Raw genomic sequence first — 19,558 nt, 5'->3', positions numbered from 1 at the left:
TTTTTTGGTACCAGGAATCAAACTCAAGACCTTGGGCTTGCAAGGCAGGCACGGTGCCACTGAGCTAAATCCCCAGCCCTTCTGTCTTTTAATATTTGACCCATAGGGGAAATTTTGGGAAGATCTATGCTTCAGTTTTGGTGTAAGGAAGGGAGTGCTGTAGAGGTTGAAAGATGAAGGAAAATTTATTAACCACAGGAAGGAGTTTCCAGAGGGTACAGCTGAAGCATGTAACATTTTATAAAATTGTCCTAATAAAGTCTCATGACAGTGAATGAGAAGTGAGCAGAAGTCCAGTCAACAGCTCTGACAGTGATTGGATTGTGGCTGACTGGGTAGCTAACTGTCTATTTAGACAGCAGAAGTCATGGCTGTGCACCTTGATTTGTTCCCCAGCTTAACTGAGGAACCAGGTCATTTTGTTGGACTGCAGCTCAATGTTCTAACTGGCCATCTCCTAACTATGATGGCAGATGGAGAAAAGGAACTGATTCCATCTCTATCTCTGCCACTGAGCTGCATCCCGAGTCCAGTGTTTCACTCACTGTAGTGTAGGCTTCCAACCAGAAATGGAACTGTGTTGAGAATGAATCTAATTTTGCCTCTCTCGGGTTTTCTGCAGGCACAATAACTTGCCTGAAGTTCTACGGCAACAGGCACTTAATCAGTGGGGCCGAAGATGGACTCATCTGTGTCTGGGATGCAAAGAAGTGGGAATGCTTAAAGTCAATTAAAGCTCACAAGTGAGTCACTCTTCCCACTGGTGCTCTCCATGCGCCACGCAAGTTGGGAGCTAACTGTTGGTTTTGTTTTAGAGGACATGTGACCTTCCTTTCCATTCACCCATCTGGCAAGTTGGCCCTGTCTGTAGGCACAGATAAGACATTAAGGTGAGCCATTCATGCCCCAAAGTGTCTACCAGGTTGGATCTTTGCCATAACAGTTAGGTATTGTTTTCTTTGTCCCCAATTTTCAATAATTTAAAAACACGTGATACCAGAAAAAGGTAGAAAGCTAATGACCCATTTCATAATGGTAGTATTAAAAGTGACCTGCATTCAGACGTGCACTACTGTTCCTGACACCCTACATTGTTCACCAAGGAAGAGGGTAGTCTTAAGGTGACATGGTTTAGGAGATGAAACCTTTGAAAATACAATAGGCACAACATATTAAAAGTGTGGCAACAGAGTGAACTTTAATTCTACTTGATAGTAAAAATTTCAAGTTGGAAGTGGTGGGGCACACCTGTAATGTCAGCAGTCTGGCAGGCTGAGGTAGGAGGATTGCAAGTTCAAACCTGGGCAAGATATTGAGACCCTGTCTCAAAATTTAAAAAAAAATTGGCTGGGGATGTAGCTCAGTGCAGAGGCCCTGGGTTCAATCCCCAATACTGGGGGTGGGGGGTGGGGAATCAAGATGTTGCTGTAAGAAAAATGGCAGGTTCTTAATAGTCAGGATCTGGTAAAACTGTCAGCTAAGCAAGTATTCATTTTGCTTACACTTTTCTACTTAGTAAGTTAATTGATGATCGTGCCAAAAGCAAGCTTCTTATTTTACAGAACGTGGAATCTTGTGGAGGGAAGATCAGCTTTCATAAAAAATATAAAACAAAGTAAGTATTTTTTTGTAATAGGCTAATGGACCATGAACATTCACAAACATTCTTATGTATATGTTTGCACAGGTTTATTTTCTCTGTACTGGTATTTCCTATGAAAGAAGTGTTTCCAGTTACTTTCTTTTCCCATTTTAGTGTCAGTTCTTGCGGCTCTGCCATTAGCCAGCTCTGTAATTTTCAATAATTGTTCGAGTTAACTTGCAAAATGTACCATAAATTTGTTGTGAAGATTGAATAGGAAAGTGTATATGAAAATGCAAATAGCATAAATGTTTGCTATTTTTATTACTCTGATCATCTGATTGCTCTATTTATAAAATCTTGCTTTTATAACTCACAGATGCTCACATAGTGGAATGGTCCCCGAGTGGGGAGAAATACGTAGTTGTCATCCTGAATAAGGTTGATGTCTACCAGCTTCACACTGCGTCCATTAGTGGCACCATCACCAATGAGAAGCGGGTTTCTTCTGTTACCTTTCTTTCAGTAAGTTGTCAGAAATTAGTTATGGGAGTAAAAGATCGTCAGGACTGCTGGCAGCATCCTGGGTACCCTTCCTGCTCTCTGTCCTAGGACTCTGTCCTTGCAGTGGCTGGAGACGAAGAAGTGGTGAGGTTTTTCGACTGTGAGTCATTGGCGTGCCTCTGTGAATTTAGAGCCCATGAAAACAGGTATTTTACCAATTGCTTTGTGTAGGTGTAGAGAATCAATAAATGTTACACATGTACAGGTAACGGTTTCAGTTTTTGTAACAAGTGCAGAGACAATTAGAAATGTGTGCAGAGCGGGGGATTTAGCTCAGTGGTTTCACCCAAGTTCAATCCCCAGTGCCCAAAAAAGAAAGAAAGAAATGTGTGCAGAGAGTGTTATGTTCTTGGCCTCTGTAATGCAGAAGTAATGGCTGTGTTTAAGACTGATCATTTGGACTTTTTTCAAGTAAATCTGTTAGACTTGGAGCTTGAAATTAGGCATATTTGAATAGTTAAACAACAGGGCTGGGTGTATTGCTCAGTGGTGGAGCATTTGCCTAGCAGTCAGGAGGCTCTGGGTTTCATCTCAAGTACCACAAAAAACAAAGGCCCTAAACAGTCTGCTTTGCCCCAGCTACTCTCAATTCTCCTTGTCCACTTCTTCCTTTCCATGCTTTTTTATCCTCTGCCTGCAGAGAGAATTGAATGAAGTAACATGAATTCCAACTCTTCATGCTTATTGTCTTCTAGGGAGTAGACACTGAGTCTCACAGTAAATAGCTCAGGATTACTCTCCTAAGTGATGGAACTGGGCCAAACCAGCTCCTCAGACATAAATCTCTGATTTTTCCACCATGATTTTTAAAAAGGTGGTAACATACAGAGTTACACTTTAACGTGGCTCATCTGCGTATTCTTGTTCTTATTTTCCAAAGAACTTTTTTTGCAGTACCTAGGATTGAACCCAGGGCATTCATACTGAGCTACTTCCCAGCCCTTTATAAATTTTTGAGATGGGATCTTGCTAAGTCACTAAGTTCCCCAGGCTGGGCTTGAATTCGGGATCCTCCAGCCTCAGCGTGGTGGGATTACAGGCATGTGCCACCCTGTCTTTGTAAATAGAGTCCTGCAGTCAGTGTATGGGACATTCCTCTGGATTTGGGGAGTAAACACATTCAAGGAAGGCCATTTCAAATGCAAAACTAACACTTAGGATTTTTGGCCATTTGTTCATTCGTTCGTGCCTGATTCACTGAGTAAGGCAATAGATTATAGGCAAGGTATGCAGCTCAGTGGTAGAGCACAGGAAATACAAATATGACTAAAGAATAACAAGGGCAACAACTTAGATAAGATGATAAGGGAAGGAAAAATAAACCTTAAGGATAAAAAAAGGAATAAAGGACCCTCCCCCCATACTAGGGATTGGATCTAGGGCCTCAGACATGCCAGGCAAGTGTCATACCACTGAGCTACAGCCCAGACAGAGCCAAGAAGCCCAGGGAGGAAAGAGCTTGGTAATTCCAAGGACAGGCAGAGGCTCATTAGACTGAAAAGGGAGAGGGCAGGGGCCAAACTGGTGCTTGGGGGCAGAGAGAAGAGTGGCTCTGTATGTTTTGTTTTTGTTTTTTCTATTTTTGTGGTCCTGGAGACTGAATCCAGGGCCTTGTCCCTGCTGAGCAAGCTCTTTCCCACTAAGCTGTACACCAGCCCAAGTTCCTTTTGCTATTTGTTTGTTTGGATTTTGGTTTTTGGTTGTTTTGGTTTGGTTTGGTTTGGTTTGATTTGAGACAGGGTCTTGCTATGTAGTTGAGGCTGACTTTGAACTCACTGTGTAGCTCAGGCTGGCCTCGAACATGCTGCGATTATCCTGCCTCACCCTTCCCAGTACTGGGAGTAAGGCCTGTGCTACCACACCTGGCATCGCTGAGGCAGGCTGACTAGTGTGAGGAGCCGGCCCCACAGACAGCACCGGCTTCAGCCCTGGTCCTGTCAGGGCAGTCTTCATCCGTATCCCCATCACTTCCTCCACTGTGTTATTTTAAAGCAGATGCCCGATTTTGTGGGATTTTAAACCTGACAGCAACATGATTTGACTTCACATGAAAAAGTGTTAGGGAGCTAAACTGGAAGCAGGAAAGTCAGTCGGGCGACCGCCATACCCCAGAGAGAAAAGCCACTTGCACAGCAGTGGTGACCCTGGAGGAGGGAAGTGGCTGCTGGGAAGGGACCTGTACTCTGTTCTGTGTTCCCTTTCCTCACAGAACTGAGAGTGCTTGAGGCCAGGGACTTTGTTTTAGTCATACTTATTTCCTTTGAGATCACCCAATTAGTTAAAGGCATCTTCAGGTTTTCCATATGAGGACGTGGTTGACAGTCAGTTTTACCCTGTTTTTCAGCCTGAACACGACTCACTAACCAACAGGCATATGAAACATAGTTATATTTTAAGACACAATTGAGCAGTTTGGAGTAGCATTGGAAAAGCAAGAGACATAGAAGTGAGCATAGAGTGAGCATGTTTTTATTTTATGTGTTGGGTTTTATGACGATACCACATACCTTGGAACTGACGATCTTTTGTGGCATTAATATTTCTATCCCAGGGTAAAAGACATGTTCAGTTTTGAAATTCCAGAGCATCGTGTTCTTGTTACAGCGTCAAGTGATGGTTTCATCAAGATGTGGAAGCTTAAGCAGGAGAAGGTCAGTGCTGTAGTGAGTGTTAAGTACACTCACCCAGGTTTTATTGCCAATTTTTTTTTTTTTTTTTCGTTAAGTGAAGCCAAATATTTTTGTTGTAAGATACCGGTCTTCAAGCTTTCTAAAATTTCAAGGCATGATTGATATTAATGGTTTTAAAATCAGGGTCCCTATAGAGCTCTGGGTTGGCATTTGTGAGTCCAAGCTGATAGTAGTCCCCCTCTGCTCTTCTCCTCAGAAAAGTGTCACTTGCTACTTGGGATGTGAGCCTTTCTGTAAGATCTGAGGTGAAAACACCGCCATTGCTACACAGAATCTGTAACATCCTGATTGTGAGTGTAGAACTAACATTAGTTCTTGGAAGTCTCTTTATAGTTTATTGGGTTTTTGTTTTGTTTTGTTTTTTGAGAAAAGATCTCACTATACTTGAGACTGACCTGGAACTCACTTTATAGTCCAGGCTGATGTCAAACTCACAGTGATCCTCCTGCCTCGGCCTCCTAAGTGCTGGGATTACAGGCATGCGCCACCACGCCCAGCTAATTTCAATTTATTATTCCTCATTCTATGAATATGGTTTTTTGGAGACTACTCTGTACAAGCTTCTTTGGTTTATTACGCCCTGGATATGAATGAGAAATATTCCATAGCCTTAGAATTTATCATTTCTGGATACTTCTCAGAAATTGTCCTATGAACATGGTAAACTAGTCATAAATCAAGAGAGTAGATAACTTCTAGATCCTGCTCAAGAAAGCACAGAGCAGCAGCACACCCTTAAGGGTGAGGTAACACTCTAGGGGACGTGTTAGAGGCGGTTTCATCACCATGAGAACATGGTAGAGGGTGCTCACGCCCAGAGGTACAGCCGCCTGCACTCACGTGTGTCCACCACTGCCTGAAACATTGCTGTAATAGATGTTAAATCAAGGTAACTTGGCTACAGAAAGAGAAGAGCACTCAGGATTCCTCTTACCTGCATCGTATGTTTTTCTCCCTTCTCTTTTAGACTGTCCCGCCATCTTTGCTGTGTGGAGTAAACACTCACGCCAGGCTGACGTGTCTAGGAGTGTGGTTGGATAGTGGGACAGACGCAAAGGAGAGCCTTCCTCCGCGGGCAGAGCCTTCTCCTGGTAAATGAAGTTGATCAGTATTTAAACACTGACCACTCTTGACCTCTAGAATTGTTGAAGTGGAAGCTGTCCAGACAGCTTCCTTTGATGATCAGCCTGTGTTTATTCTACTCAGAGAGTGAGACCCAGTCTGAGTGCACTGTCTCTTGTGTCTTAGTAAGTAAAGAACAGGACCAGAGCAGCAAAAAGGAGTCTGGTGCCATGGTGCAGGCAGAAGCAGCATCAAGACCTGACCCACAGATAGGTGGCTTAACTGGTGACAGGGAGAAGCCAGCCACACGGCGCGGCCCAGTGTCAAGAAAGAAGAGGAAAACGGGGGAGATGTTGGAGGAGAAGAAGAGAAGAAAGAAGAAAATGTAACATACAGAGAAGCCCAGATCTCTCTTCCTCCAAAGAACTCCTTTTAGACGGAATTGTCGTTTTCAAGTATTGTATCTAATTTTTTTTTCTTTTTCTGAGTAAAAGCAAGAAATTTTTTTCTTTTGGACAAAATGTATAGCTTTTAAAGGAACCACTTTTAGGTGGGGCTTTTGTTTTTATCTGATAAAATTATTTTTGACAGATGAAATCAATTATATATTATGGGCTTGAGGTAGTCATACGCATCTTAATTTCAGCACTGTGGAAAGCTGAGGCAGGAGGATTGAAAGTTTGAGTCCAGCCTGGGCAACTTAATGACAGGGAGAACTTGTGTCCAGAAAAATAAAGGGTTTTGAGCTACATAGTAGCTCAGTGTGAAGGCCTTGGTCCTTTGTTAAGTACCAGTGATGCCCCACCAAAAGAAAATTACTTATCCTGGTAGTTTGTAATTGTAATATATAATTTTTATTGTTATGCAAAACAAAGGTCTCCTTTCTCAATGTAACTTAAAATAATGCGAAATCTTGAAACTCTTGCGTGTGACGCTGGGGTTGGAGCTCGGGCCTTTTGTGTGTCAGGGCAAGTTCTACTCCTGAGCCACTCACTCAGTCCTACAACCGCTTTATTCTGCTTCCACACAGTGGCCTATAAGACAATTTAAGGGCAGGAAAACAGATAGTTCCTATTATTTTTTCACCCTTTCATCAAAAAAAATTGATAACCAATCTACAGTAGTCTTGAATTTAGGCTGTGACTGTAATTTTGTCATCTGTTAACTATAAGCATTGTTCTCAGATTACTAGATGTTTTGAAAAGACACATAAATGCCAGAGGTCTTCATTTGAATTAGCTGGGGAGATACTGGGTACCTAGTTCCTGAGGAGAGTGGCTTCTGATTAGACAGTGAGGTATCAGCACTGGGCCCTGGGATGGTCATGAACAAGAAAGTCATCCAGGACATGCATCCTCTTCCAGGTCAAACACTTCAGCCTGTCCCTTCAACTGTTTTCGGACTTCTAAACAAAAACAATAACAAGTGGTTGTTTCTCTAAGTTTAATTTTTTATTTTGAGGTTAATTATAGAGTGGCATACAGTTGTAAGGAACACAGGATTCCCATGTCCCCAGATATAGTTCAGTATCACACCCTGGATGGAGAATAGGACAACAGGAAGATACAGAACACTGCTTTCATCTACAGGACTCACCCAGGAAGTGCAAGTGCATAGGGTGTTTCACATTCACATTCACTTCTTTAAGAAGAAACCAGACTTCCATCTGTATGATTCCAGTAATATCTATGTGATACACTTTCAGTATTCTTTCCAGTATGTGTTGCTCTTTTAGTCCTGTTCTTTGGAGAGGTTTTCAAGAAGGCCGTGGGTGCACTTTTGTGTGTGTGTGTGTGTGTGTGTGTGTGTGTGTGTGTGTTGTTTGTTTGAGGCAGATCTCACTATGTAATTCAGACTGGCCTTGAATGGGAGGTGAGGGAGTGAGGGGGAGAGTTCCCGGCAAATGACGCAGGACTTTGGAGCAAGGAATCAGGCAGCATAAACAGGGCAAAGAGAAGGAGCTCAGTTTGGGGAGGTCCATGTGCAGGCCTTCCAAGCCCCAGCATCAGATAAGGGAGCCATCAAAGGCTTTTGAGCACAGGGAAGAACTGGATTTAAAACAGGAGGGCTTTGGCCACGGTGCTGAGAACACACTGAGGGGCTACAGCATGGACGAACCGTGTGACCCTGCCCTCTGCTGATTCCATGTGTCAAAAGGAAACAACCTCGGTCCTTCCTGCACAGAGTTGGTGTGAAGATTACATGAGTTACTCGGTGTAAAGCACTGCAGTCTGGCATACGGTAACTTGGCACATGGGTTTGTAACTTGGGACCCCACTGTATGAGACCAAGAAGCATGTGGCAGGTAGGGTAGCCTGACAATAGGTGAGTTTTTTCATTTTATTTACTGGTTTCTTCATGGAAGGTTTATTGCATGGATGATTTTGGTTTTTAAACAAAGCTATAAACTACTGAAGCTGAAGTTGCTAATTGCTGATACTTTGATACAAGGATGTGAGAACTTCAGTGATAATGGAGATTAAAACCAAAGCAACAGCACAAATCTGTAGGCAAAAGCTTTAATTGAGAAGGAGAAAATAGGGAGCTGGGTGTGGTGGTATATGCTGTAATCCCAGCACTTGGGAGGCTGAGGCAGGAGGATCACAGTGAGTTTGAGGCCAGCCTGGGCTACATTAAGCAAGACTTTCAAAAAGAGACAGAGAGGGAGAAAATAGGGGATGAGTTTGAGCTTGAGGAAGAGAATAGTTGAAGTGGATACAAGTCTGGTGGAGAGGATCAGACTGGCCTGTTAACCCAAGACCCGGACTGGCTTGTATGGCTTCCCTGGGGTGAGCTAGGGGTTGGTGACTTGACTGGGTCCTGAGTGTGGCCTCATTTTTAGGGGACAGATGCCATCATGTTACAGTTCCTTAGGGAAAGCATTGATACAAAAAATTGTAATACAGCTCATTTGTGGTGCAGCAGTTATATATGTGTATTATATACACCAGCAAGGGGGTACTTGTAAGATTTCCATGCTGTAATTTAGAGAATCTTATCAATAAACTAGTCACGAACATAAATACTTCAATGAAATGTTATGGTAATATTTTAATTGGTATGAATTGTATTAATATTTGAGCAGTAATTACTCTAACTTGGGCAACTAACTAGGTTCGGTCTGCTTATAGACTTTAAATTTTATCAGTAAAAGAGAAGGAAAAGTGCTTAGACACACTGGTACACCCACCCAGCGGGGCAGGCATACACGCACTACTGGTGGTTCGAGCCAACTGGAAGGTTTTAAAGTACGAAGTTTAAAATCCTAATTTCCTGTCTCCTTTCTCTCTACCTGCACTGCTTCTCTCCTACCTCATCTTGAAGGCACCTGTCCTGGTTAACTTGGTGGATGTGGATTGACCTGAAAGGCCCTATTGGGATTTGTTCTGAGGTTTTATTCTGTGAGTGGGGTAGCTGCTCATTCACAGTCTGCATGTTCAGGACTCTAAGATGATGGTGCTTATGTGGAATTCTCTTCATGATCTCTTCTGTCGCCCTGGCTGTGCATGTGAATGTGTGTACCCATGAGTTATGTGGGTGTGTCAGACAGAACTGTAACTCAAGGATTCTTTGTGGAGAAAAACGGAAAAAAAAGCCCTCTGGATAGGCCTTGGGAACCACAGCCTGAAAGTGGATCACTCCTCCACCAATCTTGGCCTCACTCACTGCTGCATCTGTAGAGCAGGGTTCACTGGGCTCCTACTTGAAAGCTCAGCTATCTCCTAAAATATGTTAATACCAACTGCAGACATTACTGATCACACATCTGCCTTGATTCTGGGACTAAGTAGAACAACAGAAACAACTTATATGATATATTTCCACGCACTATACTCACAGAAGGGCTTCTTTTTTCATTTTTCAGTTGAGCAATATTATAAGAGGCAACATACTGCTGGGCATGGTGGCATATTCCTATAATCCTAGCACTCAGGAGGCTGAGGCAGGAAGGTCACTGAGAGGCCAAACTGGGCTACATAATGAGGTCAAGGCCAGCTGAACTCTATATAGCAAGACTCTCAAAAAACAAAACACACACAAGAGGCAGCATATTACAGAGGTTGTTTGGTTTTTTCTTTTTTCTTTTTTTTTTGGTACCGGGGATTGAACTCAGGTCCTTGTGCTTACAAGGCAGGTGGCGGAACCACTTGAGCTAAATCCCCAGCCCACAGAGGTATTGCCTTTAAGTCAGGCAGACCTTATTTCAAGTAGTAGCTCTAGCAATGACTAGGACTTAGGCGACAAGGTCGGAGGCCACCATTTGGTCAGAGGACAGATAAACTCCTGGGCCCTTAGCCTGTTATGCATAAAAGGCATGATATGTGTTCTCTTCTGAGGCAGACTTACAAGTGGTTTTCACTAAAACCTGTGATTCTCCACTTGGACCTACAGGTGCCCGATGGGTAATCAGAACAAAGCTGGACCTTTGCTTTGTACCCTTTATTACTTTATATTTTGGAGATAGGTACTGTGTGATAGTCATTGAAGAAAAGCTGGCAAAACAAGGCTTATCTGCCTAGGCTGACCTGGTGCTTTGAGATGGAGGTCACCAAGAGATTCCCAGGACGGTCAGCTGCTTCTAGAAGTCTCCCTTGTGCTAATCCTAGGGTCCACTGGGATCCCAGCAGAGTTACCAGCTGGAGGCTGCCCCAAGCCAGAGCAACCGCGGAAAGCAGGACTGAAACCCCAGCTGCCTGCCGCAGCATCCCAAAACACAGGCATCCGTCCTGTGCACAGGCCAGTCTGACCCACCTCAAACCTGGGCCTGCTTCAGCTCCTCAAACTGAAGCCCTTTCTTATTTTGTCTTTCCTTTGTTAGACCAGATTTGTTTGTTTGGTTTTTATGTTTCATTTTTTGGTCCTGGGGATTGACACTAAGGCCTTCACGTGGAGTGACATCTCCAATCTCCAGTCTTTTTTATATCTTCTTTTAGCAGAGGGTCTCACCAAATTGCCCAGGCTGGGCTGGACTCAAAATTGTGATCCTCCTGCCTCACCCTCCCAGCCTGGAGTGTGTGGCACCACTCCCAGCTCGGGTTTGACACTTGTCAGAGGTGTACTGCCCTCCTTTGCTCTTAGTTTTGTTTTGTTTTTTTTTTCTTAAGTTTAATTTTTACGTATGTTTGCAGTACATAAAGATTATATTCATTGTGGTGAGTTGGTACAGGTACATAACACGTCTTAATTCTTAAGTCTCACTATGTAATTCAGCCTGGCCTTGAACTCATGGCAGTCCTCCTGCCTCAGCATCCCAAGGGCTGCGATTACAGGTGTGTGCCACCACACCTGAATCTTAGTTTTCAATTAAAGCTTTTTCCTGTGAATTTGAGCTGAATGCCTGTTTTAATTTACATTATCGCTGAAGCAAACACCTGTGCTAGCTGGTGACAGATAATTTTCTCAGGTTTAGTTTCTTTAAGTCTAAAGGGGACATAGGTGGTGTGGGTCATGGTGGTTTGGATGCAACTATGATTCAAAGCTTGAACCAGGCTAGAGAGGACTGAACCTCAATTTCCAACTGTTTAGAACAAATTTTATTGTTCATTAGTGAAGAAAAGTTTCTATTAAGCCGGTGGAGGTCTGCTATTCTCCGATCCTTTCAAGTTCCCTGTCTTGATCAGCGTTGGCTGGCTAAAATCAGCAAACCTGGGCTACAATTTTGCTATCTGAAAGATAGCTGCTGCTGGAAGCAGAAAGTTTCTTTTAGAGTAAATATGTACTGCAATTAGCTTTATTCACTGAAGACTGCGATGCATCCATGTGGATACTTGATGTGAATACGTGTGCATCCATGTGGATACATAATGGATGTAGGGGATGGAGGAGAGAGGAAGTCAGGGGTGATGCCAAACTTGGGTGTAGAACTAAATAATTGGTCGTGCAGGAGACGCCGAGAAGAGCGGGTCTGCTGTAGAGGTACTTGTGTCCCACAGAGGGGACACTGTATTTAACTTAGCTCTGAGATGCATCTCCAGAAGCCTCTTTTCCTAAAATACAAACACTGAGCCGCCTCATCTCTCCTGTGCACCTTAGTCCCTGCAAGTCCTGCTGTGAGCACCGCACAGGACCGGGCTGGGGTGCCACTCACCCGCGAGGCACCGTTTCACAAACCTGGCATCTTGCATCTCCATCGACGCAGCCTTCAGAATCCGGCCGCAGACGTCTGCACTGCACCTCCAACCCTACCCAGGGTCTCTGACTTCGTGCAACACCAGAGTCCTACTCTGGGTTTCCGGTTTTCGGCCTCGGTCCTTAACTTTTAGCCTCAGTTCCCGCCCCAGGCTCCATTCGGCCCCGGGGACACAGAGCTTGCACCTGAGGGCTCCCGGTCCCGCCTCCGTCGCCCTGCCCACAGGCGCTGGGCCTATCCGCGAGTTGTCACCAGAGGCCCCGCCCACGCCCTGCCCATTTCCTTGGCTCTGGGCTCCTGACTTCAAGCCCCGCCCTGTCCCCGCCCCGGGACGTCGAACGCGCGCCGCGCAGGCCCCAGACCTTGACCCCGATCACGGTCCTTGGCTCTTCGGCGGTCTGCGGTCCTCCGGTGAGCTCCTCGCGAACCCGGGGTTTGTTACTTGATACCAATTTTGACTTCTAGAAAGTAGCGGAGAGGTTTCACGACTGCCTGCTTTTAGTCTCCCTCTCCAGGCAGGAAGGGTTTTAGGCCGCATCGTGCTGCTTTTCTAGTCGCGCAGTGCCCTTAAAATAAGTTGGGGATCCCGCGGAGGCCCGAGCGCTGGCAAGTGCTAGTTCGGCTCCTGAGGGCTTTAGGGTCCATTTCTTTAAAAAATCTCGAGTTTGGTGCTCGGCAGGCTTCGAATTCGCGACCGACCCCGAGGCTCCGCCCCTCTCCTAGGGGAACCGAAAGCGGGCGGGCGCTGCTTGGGCCTGGACGCCGAGCCGTTTTCTTTACGAGGAGGGTTGTGACTTTCCTCAGGGCCCGGATTCGGGCTTCCGTGTGTCTTCTCCTTCCCCACCCTCAGTCTAACGAGAGTTGTGAATCGGAAGCTAGTTCGTAACATTGTACAAAAGTTGAGGATTGAAGTCGTTCAATTCTCGGGGCAGAAATGAAAAGCCCCTGTGCTCCCTCCCGCCTAACACGGTGCGGAGTACTTGCTCCGTGAGGTAGCGATAACGCGGCGAGGTGGTGGAAAGGTTAACCCGGTGCCCGACCAGCGGTGGTCGGCCGATCTTACTTTCCTGCGGGCCTCTGTGAGGACTCGTTAGAAAAACAGGCTGGGTATCTGTGCACCGTTTTCTGTGCCCCAGGTACCTTGAGGCGTGCTCACAGCCGCCCCAGGAGATTTGTACCTTGCCCAGGTGAAGGAGCCTTAGGTTTTGGGAGTGTGTGCCGAAGAGGAGTCCATTTCTTTTTCCCACTGCGGGCAGGAGCCCGAGATTGGAAGTACATAGAGATTGCTGGAGAGCAGTGCTAGTAATGGCCTCTGATCTGTACCCCTCTGCAGGTGCAGGTCTGGTGTGGACTCCTGCCTGGACACAACGATGCAGAGGAACCCCGGCCCACTGTAAGCGTACAGTAAATGGACACGGAATAGCCCGGAGCTCCTAAAGCCAGAGTTCTTTTCTCCTTGGAAAAGACCCCTAAGCATGGGATGTCCAGGGATCACGTGAGGTGTGGGAGAATCGCTGGGCACGTGGACCGAAGACCTGGCTTTGAGTCCCCTCCCTGTCACTCAGTGGTTGGATGATTTGGCAAGAAATCCGGCCTTTGTGGGCTTTATTTTTGAAGTCCATCCAGTGATTATATGGCTTGTTTTTAAAACATGGTCGGTGCTGATCTCTCCCTCTTGCATTTCAGAGTGCCTTTACATTATTTTGGCTTTGGCTATGCAGCCCTGGTTGCTACTGGTGGGATCGTTGGCTATGTAAAAGCAGGTGAGGATTTTATGTAGTTATTTGGCCTCTAAAAATAATTTGGTTATAGCCAGGCTAGATGGTGCATGCCTGTAATCCCAGTCCTCTGGGAGACTGAGGTTGGAAGTTTGCAAGTTAGAGCTCAGCCTGGGAAACTTAGCAACTTAGCAATAACCTGTCTGAAAATGAAGAGGGTAAGGCTGTCGCTCAGTGTCAAAGCCTGAGTTCCACCTGCAGTACTATACACACGCACTAGAATAAAAACTTAAAAAATCTGCCATTGTTGCAGTGACGGGACAAGTGAACACCATGGTCCCTGGAAGTGTGCTCTTGTTCAAGTCAAGTGTGCCTGCATTGTGAGCCTCCTGGCTCCTGCCGCCCGCCTGCCTTCTGGTTATCACCTGGCTGAGCCAAGCCAGGCTGCCTAGTTCTGCCCCTTTATCTGCACAGAGGCAGGTGCGGTAGTAGATAGTAGATTATTGTTACCATCGAGTGCCTTCCATCATCTCTGTCCCTGAGCTTTTGAAGGAAGAGCAAACATCTAGTCATTGTCTCTCATTTCCTTTTGTTTCTTTCCCCTCCCGACCTCTTTTCTTCTTTCTCTTCTCTTTTCTTTTCTTGTTTAATTCGTGCTGGGGATGGAATCTAGGGCCTGTGTACCTTAGGCATCTCTTCTACTGTGGAAGTCTCTTCATTAAGCTAGGTGGGAGGGGTGTCAGTGAAGGGGCTTGTTTCAGCCCCTTTCCCGACTGCACCCCTCAGCATACACACACACCAGAGCTCTTGTTCAGATTTTTTTTTTTTTTTTTTAATTGATACTATTTTCCTCTCCTTTTGTGAATTGCCTGGGGCCCTCCCAGTGCACACTTCCAGCCCTAGCTGGGTTATCAGGGCTTGTTAAGGAACAGCCCTGCCCACAGTTCCTCCCCAGGAGGGAAGCTCTCCTTTTCTGCTTGGAGTGGAAGTGCATTTTACCTATTAGAAAATGGGGTGGCAAGAGCCTGCCTTCCTGGTGAGATTGGCAGACTCCCAAAACATTTTCCTGCTCGAGAGCACCTGGGTTGTAAACTGTGGCGTTCCCTTTGCTAGTTTCCTCTGCAGGGAAGGGGACCAGGGTGCAGTCTGTGAGTAACCCAAGTGTCAGATGTAACGCAGGTGCATGTGTTTGCTTCCCTTTAGGTAGTGTGCCGAGCCTGGCGGCCGGGCTCTTCTTCGGGAGTTTGGCAGGCCTGGGTGCTTACCAGCTGTCTCAGGACCCCAGGAACATTTGGGTTTTCCTAGGTACGTCTGCTTCCTGTCTCTGAAAGGCAGTTCTGTAACCTTAATCCGCTCTGCCGGAAGGCCCTGGTCTGCTGGTATGTGGTTAACTTGGAACCCAAAACAATTTTTACTACTTCTGCCCAAGGGGACTCACAGTGGGAAGTTGGTCTGGTTTCTTTTTGTCTTTTATGTATAAAATGGGGAAGAGTTTTCATAACTCAACCAGTATTTACAACTCCCCAGTGAGATTAGTTTGGTCTCGTGTGTCTGTTAGCCCCCAGGCTTAGGCACTGCAGACGTCTCCTGGGCATTACTGCAGTAACACGCCACTGTGAGCTCTGCGTTCAGATTGCTTTCTGCCTTGGGAAATCGCTCCCCTCCGTAGCAGCTAGTTGTGGAAGACATTGGTCTTGCTTCAGGGAGCTTTCAGTTTAACTGGGGAAGTCAGATATGACATAGGGCGGGACATGAGATGGGACTGGGGACTGCGGAAAGTGGATAGGAAGATTGCTTTTCGTCAGGGTGGCTCTGACACACTTTTGTCGGGCTCCACCCATGCATCACACAGCACCAGGAGTGTGGGGGCCTCCGTATCTCCATGTACCCACAGGGTGAGAACATGTGCAGCTCTGGCCCCTAAGGCACACAGGAATGGGGACAAGTGTGTCCCAGCTCACAGAGGGGAAGAGAGGCCAGCAATGGCCAGAGGAAGTCAGGTCCGGCCCTCGGCTCTGCCTGGCAGCTTCCTCATTCAAACAAAGAATGACCCGCAGACCACTCTTCCCTGCAGCCCGTCCCCTTCTCCACTCAGCACATATCCATCTGCGGAGCTCCCTGAAGAACCAGCAGCCCCAGGCCAGGACTCATCCCCCAGTCCCTCCTCTCTCTCCCAGCGCCGCCTCCACGGGGCTTTGCTCTTTGTGTCCCACCTTCTTGGGACATTGCTCTATCAAGGGTCCTGTCTTCTATTTGTGCCCTCTTTTGGGTGGATCCTCCCCAGTGATGCTGTGTGTTCATCTCTCCCTCATTTACAAAGAAAAGGAGCTCTCACAGCCTATTTCCTTCTTGAGTTCTTTGCCTTTTCCTTCACTTTCAGAAATTTCTCCAAAAACCACTCACCTCCAGCTGCCTTTCTCTCACACATGATCGGCCCCCTTCCCTCCACTCTGTCCCCTTTGCCCTCAGGAATGCCGCTCCCTGAGGCTGCTGGTGACCTGTCTTTGTACAGAATTAGAGTGCAGTGTGTAGTCCTCATTTTACACAGTTAGTTTGTAGGCTGTTCTCAGCACAGTTGACCAGTCATTCCTGCTTTTCCTATTTGTCTTCTCATCCTTTTTTTTTTTAATCCATCTTCCTTTCTGACAAGTAAATACTGAATTTAAGACCAGACTGTATGTCTCCTTTACACTCTGTCACTTGGCAGTGTAATTGAAGGCCATTCCTTCAATTCTCTCCAATGCAGAAGTGATTCAGAGATTTCTGTCTCCTCCAGCATGTAGTCTCGTGTGTGCAGCTGAGGTTGAGGTCTTTCGATGCCTCAGGGCTCTACCTAGTCCTGACCCGTGACCCCACACATCTGGTCTTCTTTCCTTCCGTTCAGCTCTCGATTGCTCTTCTCGTGTTCCGCAGCAGCTCGTGTCAGCCCCACCTCCAGCACACACCCGAAGTCGTCCCCTTGCCCATTTCCACAGCCACCCTCTGAGACCCAGTTCTCCCTCCCTCTTGCCTGCATGCCTGACGAAGTTTCTTACGTGCTTTGCCTCCCTGCCTTCTGTGTTCTTCGCTGTTTGTTCTTCATGGCACAGCTAGAATTACATTTTCAGAATGCACTTGTGCTCACATATCCCTCAGCTTAATAGTACTGAACAGCTTCTTACTGCACTCAGGAGGAAGACCATGGTCCCTAATACAGTCTTCAGGGTTCCATGTGGTCTGCCCCCCTTTCCACACTAGTCATATCCTGATGTCTGTGTCATCCTGGCTTTTAGTTCCTTGAATGTGTGCTCCTCTCACACAGGGCCTTTGCATACACTGTTTCCTCTGCTTGGAATGTGCTTCCCTCCTTCAGCTCATTGACTTCTCTAATTTCTGATAGAGTCAATCTTTACTTCTTCAGCTAGTCCTTGCATGATCTCCTGAGTAGATACATCACCCAACTGTAGCGTAAATTATACTTTTCTAAGACAAATTTATCCTATCAAACTTGAAACTAAAAAGCTAGAGCCTGTTTTTGAGTATAGTTGTGTTTTCCATCACAGAGAACAGTGTCAGCGTGCGGTTTTAATAGGCATGTCAGGGGAGAAGCAATATTGTCTGTAAGCCAATCCTAACGCATTTGGGGGAAAACTAAGACACTGATGACTGAACTGTGGATTTTGCAGAAGAGCGGTGAGAGAGGAGGACAAGAAGGCAGTCTGGGCCAGGTTGGGAGGGACCTTATTTGGCCAGTATTTGCACCTAGACTATAGGATGTGGACAGCCAGGACGGAATGGAGGAGGGAGGAGGAGGGAGTCTGGGCCTTGAAAGGGCAGTGGGGCTTTCTCACTTCTGGTCCCCTGCATACAAGAGGTAATGACTTTTGACCTTTCTCTTTTTGTCAGCTACATCTGGGACCTTGGCTGGCATCATGGGAATGAGGTTCTACCACTCTGGAAAATTTATGCCTGCAGGTTTAATTGCAGGTGCCAGGTACTTTGGATTTCGTTGCTCTTCTTTTCCAGGGTAGAGTTTGGTTTCTGTCCCAAGATACTTAGTACATTAAAAAATGTACAGTTTTGTTTCACTGTACCTGATGCTAGATGTCAACTCAGATTATTTAGTTTATACACAAGTTGGAAAGGCCACAGAAAGAGGAGTTGAGTTATTGTCAAAATGTCTTTGAATATTTATTCGCTGGGGAAGTGGTTTTTGTCCTCAGATTTGCTCTCTGGTGGGTTCTGCCTCCTTCCCACAGTGGAAGAAGCCTCGGGGCAAAGCTGTGACCATGTTTCTTGGTTGTATAGAACTTTATTACTGAAAATTTTGATTGAACCTTGTTTTCTAAGCACCTTTGATTCTAAAACTCAAAGCTAATTATTTTAAATTTAGTCATCCTGGGGTATAATTCAGGACATCCCAAAGGTAGAAAAATTTTTAAAAATCTGTTTTGGGACAAGATTATGTACCCATCTTTGGTCATAGTTACACTGTTGATCATAATCAAGACCAAGAGCAGTGGACTGGGCCGGGTGTGGTAGTGAATGCTTGTAATCCCAGCTACTCAGAAAGCTGGTGTGGCAAGAACACAAATGCAAGCCCAGCCTGGGAAATTGAGCTGGGTGTGTGGCTGTGTGAAGGCCCTGAGCGCAATCCCAAGTACCACAAAAAACAAATAAATCAGATCAAAAAAAAAAGAGATGTGGGGGTTCACTCTGTGTGAGTGTCTGGGTTCAATCCACAGTACCACAAAATTTAAAATTTTAAAAATAAAAAGTAAATTGGAAGGCTAGAGATCTACTTTTAATTAACTTTTTGACATGGAAGGCCTCAACTTCTCTGGCCTTCAGCTTCTCCATCTCTCCAAATCATTGGCAGCTGCATTAGGGACGCCCTTGTGCTATCCTAAGACGTCTGTGCTAGATTCCCCTTGGCCTGTCTTTTCTATCCTGCTTCCTGGGGAAATGCGTGTTTCTGAGAGCTCTGTCCCGGTGCTTCCCTTCCATGCAGTTGTGAGGGACCTGCAGAGCCCTAGTCCCCTAAACGGGTCACTGCTATGTCCTGTTCCTGATGTCTCCTGTTTGTGTTTCTTTTGAACAGTTTGCTGATGGTTGTTAAAATTGGAATTAATGTGTTGGATAGACCACGGACATAGTAGTCACATCCCAGCTAGAGCTCATGAAGAATTAAAAATCTCCGGACTTCCACTTTTTAAATGTATTAAAGAAATGCAACATATTTACATACTTTAGCATTTTACTTAAAACAAACACTGAACTTGATGGGGAAAAACATTATTAGTCTTTGCCTTCACAACCCTTCAGAGGTGGTGAATGTATAAGAAAAGAGCTTCACAATGCCCTCATATGGTTGGTTCTCTGGTGATGTTATCTCTTCTTTCTGTATCAGTAGTTAAAGTCACAAGAGGTAAAATGTTAGGAGTCAACATTGGGATCCCCAAAGTCTCATGCCTTGCTCAGAAGAACAGTGTGAAAAAACTCTGTTCTTGAAACTTGGGGTGTATGTTCTTTTGCTCATCATAGACTTACTTACTTTGAAATTATGTTAAATGGAATAATCAAAATAAAATTTACTACGAATAACATTTTCTTTGGTGTCTTCTTTGCCAGAGCTATCTGGAACATAGAATGAGATATGTATAGCAGGACAAATTAGAAACGTGGAAGTATTTGTTAATTTTATATTTAGGAGTTATTTCGAATAAGGACTGAGAAAGGTTATTATTATTAGATGTTTCCTGGCAGATTGTTTTAAAAATGATCCATGAAGGTTCATTTGTCAAGATAAGGACTGTGTAGCAAAACAGAAGTG

General features: G+C 45.5%; 2 protein-coding genes across 3 annotated transcripts in view; both read left to right on the top strand.

Moving 5' to 3' along the window:
- Pak1ip1 (PAK1 interacting protein 1) overlaps nt 1-12,252 on the top strand; it is a 16,542-nt gene extending 4,290 nt beyond the window's left edge. Inside the window, exons 3-11 of one of the 2 annotated variants that reach the window (XR_002025299.2) lie at nt 623-743; nt 816-890; nt 1,563-1,615; nt 1,962-2,107; nt 2,195-2,292; nt 4,698-4,797; nt 5,804-5,927; nt 6,085-8,223; nt 11,932-12,252. Coding sequence is in view for 1 of the 2 variants with exons in the window: in XM_010622839.3 (XP_010621141.1) it covers nt 623-743; nt 816-890; nt 1,563-1,615; nt 1,962-2,107; nt 2,195-2,292; nt 4,698-4,797; nt 5,804-5,927; nt 6,085-6,287 (920 nt within the window). In the remaining variant the exon portion in view is untranslated. Of the gene's footprint in view, nt 1-622; nt 744-815; nt 891-1,562; nt 1,616-1,961; nt 2,108-2,194; nt 2,293-4,697; nt 4,798-5,803; nt 5,928-6,084; nt 8,510-11,931 lie in introns of those variants that run through there. The other variant, XM_010622839.3, reaches the window with a different exon arrangement.
- A 162-nt stretch (nt 12,253-12,414) lies between these two features.
- On the top strand, nt 12,415-19,331 carry LOC104861415 (transmembrane protein 14C). Its single transcript, XM_010622838.3, has 6 exons — nt 12,415-12,439; nt 13,362-13,421; nt 13,715-13,791; nt 14,950-15,051; nt 17,632-17,719; nt 18,827-19,331. The coding sequence occupies exons 2-6, from the start codon at nt 13,399-13,401 to the stop codon at nt 18,879-18,881; spliced, it is 345 nt and encodes a 114-aa protein (XP_010621140.1). The 5' UTR covers nt 12,415-12,439; nt 13,362-13,398; the 3' UTR covers nt 18,882-19,331.
- The last annotated feature ends 227 nt before the right edge of the window (nt 19,332-19,558 follow it).

This window comes from Fukomys damarensis, unplaced genomic scaffold (genome assembly GCF_012274545.1).
Source record: "Fukomys damarensis isolate Sample0158 unplaced genomic scaffold, DMR_v1.0_HiC HiC_scaffold_10, whole genome shotgun sequence".
In the NCBI taxonomy this organism is placed as follows: Eukaryota; Metazoa; Chordata; class Mammalia; order Rodentia; family Bathyergidae; genus Fukomys; species Fukomys damarensis.
Note: the sequence above shows the minus strand (reverse complement) of the source record. Positions and strands in the feature narration are given on the sequence as shown.